The sequence below is a fragment of the Grammomys surdaster genome, unplaced genomic scaffold, assembly GCF_004785775.1.
Source record: "Grammomys surdaster isolate TR1022 unplaced genomic scaffold, NIH_TR_1.0 272, whole genome shotgun sequence".
In the NCBI taxonomy this organism is placed as follows: Eukaryota; Metazoa; Chordata; class Mammalia; order Rodentia; family Muridae; genus Grammomys; species Grammomys surdaster.
In genome coordinates this window covers 192,247-198,246 of record NW_021604713.1, presented here as the reverse complement: position 1 = coordinate 198,246, position 6,000 = coordinate 192,247, and the positions used below count along the sequence as shown (strand labels likewise).

The 6,000-nt window shown below is 44.2% G+C and overlaps 1 protein-coding gene across 1 annotated transcript in view; it reads left to right on the top strand.

The window, feature by feature from the left end:
- Window positions 1-6,000, top strand: part of Myo5b (myosin VB) — a 302,464-nt gene that overhangs the window by 156,885 nt on the left and 139,579 nt on the right. The window contains exon 5 of the mRNA XM_028776757.1: window positions 4,543-4,699. Coding sequence (XP_028632590.1) covers window positions 4,543-4,699 — 157 coding nt within the window. The remainder of the gene's footprint in view (window positions 1-4,542; window positions 4,700-6,000) is intronic.

The window sequence follows — 6,000 nt, the reverse complement described above, 5'->3', positions numbered from 1 at the left end:
CAGTGCCTGGCATTAGAGGCAGGTGTATATGCTGGTGTCAGACATTAGAGGCAGGTGAATTTGACAGTGCCTGGCATTAGAGGCAGGTGTATATGCTGGTGTTGGACATTTTACCAGAAGCTACAGTATAGCTGAGTTGTATATCCCAGAATCCTCTGCTCTTGTGTGAGGCAGAAGCCTTTCAGGGCATTTCCTGTCTGCAGTTAGTGAATGTCATCCTAGAGACAGCTTGGACTTTTTCTAACATCTGGGTATTAGATTTCTTGGCCATGGTTTGCCTTCTCTAAAGGGAATTTTACTGGGGTAAGAGAAAGAGATTTATTGAAAAGCAGATTGACTCAAGTTACCATCTAAGTCATCTCTGTAAGTCTCTCTGAATGGCTGGAGCCAGCACTGGCTGCATTTTTGGAGGATGTTGTGTAGAAATCTATATTCAAGCGTGTATCCTCACGCCATCCCTAAATGTCCTAAAATTGGGAACTAGTGTTCTCTTACTCACGGCCCCTGTTAATATGAGTTGTAGAATTATTGAATGTCAAAAATAGAGGTGCTAAAAAAAAATGGAGGTGCTTACATAGAACCCATGTTGTAGCTTTCTACTTAGAAATGAAAAGACAGGATGACAGAGAAAGATGCAAACAAATGCCATGCATCAAGGACTGCAGTCAGTGTCACATGAAATGTGGCAACGTATTAGAAAATGAACAAAAAGAAATGGCGCTAGACTTCAAGAGATGAGAAACAACGTCTTCTGAGATGCCTAGGGCAGGGAGTCGGGATGACTCCCGGGGGTCTTTGTTGAAGAAACACCAGGTAGAAGGAGTGCCCTAGATGCAGTCCTGGCATGGGGGGGTACACTGCACATAGACTAAGCTGTCAATATGGCTGATTCACAAATCCATCATATAATCTTGCAGCAGATATGCAGTGCACAGAGTTTCCTCTGTAACATGGTTGAGTTACAGAGCCTGTCAGCACCCAGGGCTCAACACACTTGACACTCTTTTAGTTTGCACCAAACTCGTTAATGGCTGCAGCGTTATATATTGTAGCGGGGTCCATATGCTCAGCTAAGGACCCTGGACTTGATCTGATGAGGAGCAGATAGCTATTTAACTCTTTGAAAAGGCAAAAATGTAATTAGAGCATCGATTTAGAAAGTTAATCTGACAAGGGTGTAAGGATAGATTAGAGACTTCAGTACCAAATCAAGGCAGCCACTCAGCAAAGCTTAGGGCTCAAGGATCTCAGTCTTAAGAGATACTGAAGTGATTGGCTAAGTTAACAACCGTGTGCAAAGTCAGATAGCCATCAGTAATACAATTGAGTTCAAACTCAATCTGTTTTAATGTCTGTATCCTGGATTCCGGTTCTGAGTCAGGAGGACAGCTAACATAGGAAGAACTAAATGGAAGGCGGTATTGTCCCATCATCCTGTGGGTGGATACACAGTAGTGTACATACCTCACAGGCTTATTCAAAGGAACTTGGTGGTCTAAAAAGTGGGTTTATCTGACTTGAACCTACATGGAGAGCCTGTGTTTACAGTCACTAGATTAATCAGTTACTTCCAGTAGTTATCACTAAAAAGACTCATATCCAGAAACACTGTGTGTGTGTGTGTGTGTGTGTGTGTGTATGTGTGTGTATGGTGTATGTATGGTGTATGTGTATGTATGTGTATGTATTTGTGTATGTGTATGTATGTGTGTGTGGATGAGTATATGGTGTGTGTGTGCACGCAAATATGCTTATGGTGTGTATATGTGTGTGTGCGTGTGTATAGTGTGTGTATGGTGTGTGTATATGTATGTATGAGGTGTGTGTATGTGTGTGTGTGTGCATGTATATGGTATATGTGTGTGCATGTGTGTATGTGTGTGTGCATTTATATGGTATATGTGTGTGTGCATGTGTATGTGTGTGTGCCTATGTGTTTATATGTGTGTATGTTTATATATGGTTGTGTTTATGTGTGCATGTATGTGTATATGCATGTGTGTATGTATGAGTGTGTGTATATATGTGTGTGTATACATGTTTGTATGTCTCTGTGTGTGTATATATGTGTGTATATGTATGTATGTGTATGCATGTGTGTGTATGCATGTGTGTGTGTGTGTGTGTGTATGTGTGTACACTACCTTCCTAAATTATTCTCCAACTCCTTCTTTGAGACAGGATCTCACTAACTTTGAAGCTCACCCATTGGTTAGCATTGCTGGCCAGCCAGCCTCAGGGATGCTGTTGTCCTTGCTTCCGCGGTGCTGGGATTACAGGTGCACACACTCATCAGCCTTTTATGTGCATACTGAGCATATAAACTAGGGTCCTCACACTTGTGCAGGGAGCACTCTGTTGACTGAGCCTTGTTGCCAGGACAATGCGAAGATTTTTAAAGTCGAGGATCGATAGCTGTGATGTTGATGAACCCCTGGTTATGTCTTTGCCTCCTCAACCTGCTAGGTTTTGATGATTCCACTCCTTTAATCTTTTTTTTAACTCTTGACACTTGTTACATAAACTAGCCCCTTTGCTTTTCCTTCTTGGCCACTTATCTTTGGACTAGGCTGCTTGTCTCCTAAAGCATCTTACCTCTTGTGTGTATCATTCTCTTCTTTGAGCAACACATGCTCGGTTGTTCCTCAGTGTTGTGCAAAGTAATTGGCACCTTGACACTGACAGTGGAAGGTGATAAGGATCCCTGCTTTGTGCCTTATTTGTCTTTGTCAAGGAAGATGTTTTACCCAGATCTCTTTGCTGTTCAATTTCCTGGATGTGCTATGGTGCAGCAGGAAGCCTGGGGCACTGGCGTGTTCCCTCTCCAGCCGAGCTATTTTGTTCTTTGTTACACCCCTGGATCCTTGTTAAATGGAACAGTATGTACCTCTTCCTTCCAAGTGGCTCTCTGCTGATGACCAAAGTTCGGTACATCCTGCATTCATCCTCTTATTATGAGATAAAAGCTGAGCAAGGTTCCAATGTCTTAGGCTGCCCAGTCTGGTTCTTGTTACACATAGGGAGCTCTCAGGGTAACACCAGGTAGGTGGCCCAAGTCATGCAGAAAGGCCAGGGTGAAAAGCCAGGCTATGCTCCCAGCCATCTTGAATGCTTGTGCTTCTATCAGTTCTCTAAGGACCCAATGATAAATGTATTGATAGCAGAGGTGACAGGTGACACCTAACATTCTCTCTGAGGCCCAGTAGATTGAATGTAGAGCAAAAAAGTAAACAACAAATGGATGGAAATGGAGGCTGGGGAGATGGTTCCGCATCTAAGAGCACTTGTTGCTCTTGCAGAAGACCTGGATTTGGTTCCCAGTACCCCAAGGGTCCCTGTTTTAGCATCCATGATTGTGAGCTGAGTCCTCAGTGTTCTGTGCTTGTGGGGACTGGTTTGTGGATCCAGTTCACCCCACTCCCTGCTCCAAGTCCTTCACATGACTCTTCTCAGCACTCACACCTCCAGCTGGTCTCTTCTATCTATCTAGTCCCTCTGTCTCTCTCAAGTAGGACAAATTCCTTTACATCACCATCCCTTGTCCAGTTTGTCCTGACCTGGAGGCAGCTGATGGTTTTTTTTCACTCATGCTGAGAAAAACTAGCAAGGTAGGGTAGCTCATCATGGAGGCCTCTAAGTTATTCTGTTACCCACTCTGCCTAGGAAACCATGGGACCTAGCACTAGGAATCCTGAGTTTTAAGCATGCATCCATTTAGGAAAGGAGGGGATTAGATCCACTGAGCCCTAAGCTGCTTATAGTTCACCAGTTGGTGTCAAGTCCATATGTGGTACCAGGCACTGATGTCAGGGCCAACAACTGGAAGTAGAATGTCAGCCTTTCCTGTGGTTTTGTGAACTGAAGGGGTATGGTCAAGTTCACCACCTTAAGCAATTTCCTACCCTCAGCTGTGTCCCAAATGTTTGTCATTCTTCTCTGCTTTGAATACCTCTGTTCCTTGGGAGACATAAAGGCATGAACCTTTCATTTCTTATGTGTTCCTACATTGTCTTATAAAAGAATAACTGTCGTTGTTTATCCTGCGTGAGGTATCCTCTTTTCCTGACTGGACTTTAGCCTCTCATCCCTTTTGTTGCAGTGAGGGTGGCAGCATGACCCTTGTACAATACATCTGTATAAGCAAACCTCTTCAAATACGCACAATCAGCATGGCAGCTAGACTCAATGTAAGAGAAGACCCTTGTTCTTATCAGAAAACTTATAGGAAATTCAGAGGCATGGAGTAGGCCTGTTGGAGGCACAAAGACAAAAGGATGTATATGTTCTTAGGATAATAGGCACTGTGTCCCTCTTTGTAGGATAAGCCACTGGGTACACCATACTTCCACTTAGTGATGGAGGGAGGGCCTGGCCTCTCCCATTTACAGAGCTTCTGTAGGTCTATGAGTGAGGGCACACTTTACAGTTATCCACATTTATCCCCAAGAGATGCCTCTTACCAGGTTGGCCCGCATCAGAGTCCCTGGCAGGCAGCAGCACCTTGCCATGGCCAGTGACTGACCAGAGCTCTTTCCCTTCCAGAGATGAAAAGAACCAATCCATCATAGTCAGCGGAGAGTCTGGAGCAGGGAAGACGGTTTCAGCCAAGTATGCCATGCGCTATTTTGCCACAGTTGGTGGCTCAGCCAGTGATACCAACATTGAAGAGAAGGTCCTGGCATCCAGTCCCATCATGGAGGTAAAGCCTTCCAGGGAATCTCTGGGGGGGGGGTTGTTGAATGTGGCATGGGCATTAAGAGAATCTTTGAAGCAGCTCACTTAGGCAGCAATGACACTAACTCTATCAGGAGAGAGATGGTGGAGGTGCCTCTGAAACCCCAGATTAAAGATAATCTGACCTGGTCATGTCCTGCAGGGCCCTGGCCCGTGTTAGGTGGAATGTCTTCATGTTCTCTGTGTCCTTGGGTAGTAATGACCCCTCCCTTCTGCTACACCTTTGCTGCCTCCCCTTCTGGCTGCCATTGTGGGTCAGAAAATTAGCATGTCCCCAAAACCAGTAGATACTTTGAAAATCTCTCTGCATGAGAAGGCAGTTCTCGTGCGGACAAAGGCCTATGAGTTGAAATTGGATCCTTTTGTCTTTGTGGAGAAGATGATAAAGGCAAGCCAGCACACTTATGGCAATATCACTTCTGCTGAAGATCTTTAGAAACAGTTACCTGCAATGGCATGAAGTAGCCAAGGCATGCCCTGTCTGTTTCTTTACCCTGTTTGGGTCCTGTCATCGACTAGGACATTATGACAGGAACTTGGGTTGAGTAGGCTCAGAGAACTTGTGTTCAGGCCAAAATTGTTTCTAAAAATTAGATCTTGCTGTAGCTAATAATGGTTTAGAGTCAGATCTGTCTGTCTGTCTATCTACCTATCTACTATCTACCTATTGTCTATCTATCCCTATCCCTATCCCTGTCCCTGTCCCTATCCCTGTCCCTATCCCTATCTCTATCACTGTCTCTATCTCTCCTCTTTAAAGGGTTTATTCTGAGAGAGTAGGACTAGATGCCTTCATAGCCTGGTTCACCTTATGTCCCACTGTTTGAGTTTTTCTTTCTTTTGCTGGCCAGGAAGTAGATAGGGCTAATTTTGTTTTACATGGTAAGTCAGAGCAAGAATCTGAAGCAGAAACCATAGATGAATGCTGCCCCCCGCCACTACATGCTTAGCTATCTTTTTTTTTAACATAGTTCTAGGATGACTTGCCTAAGGAATGGTGCTGTCCATGGTGGACTGGGCCCTCCTGCATCAATTAATAAACAAGACAGTCTATAGTAGACATGCCCACAGACCAATCTGATCTAGGTTATTCCTGAATTGAGGATTTTCATTCAAATGACTCCAGGCTATGTTAAGTTACAATCAAAGCTAACAATTGCGGTCACTCTTGAAGCCAACACCCTTTTTATTAACAAGATTACATTCAGTTTACTCTTTCTCCAGGCTGGGCAATCCCTTTGTTTATTTAAGAAAAAATATGGAAGC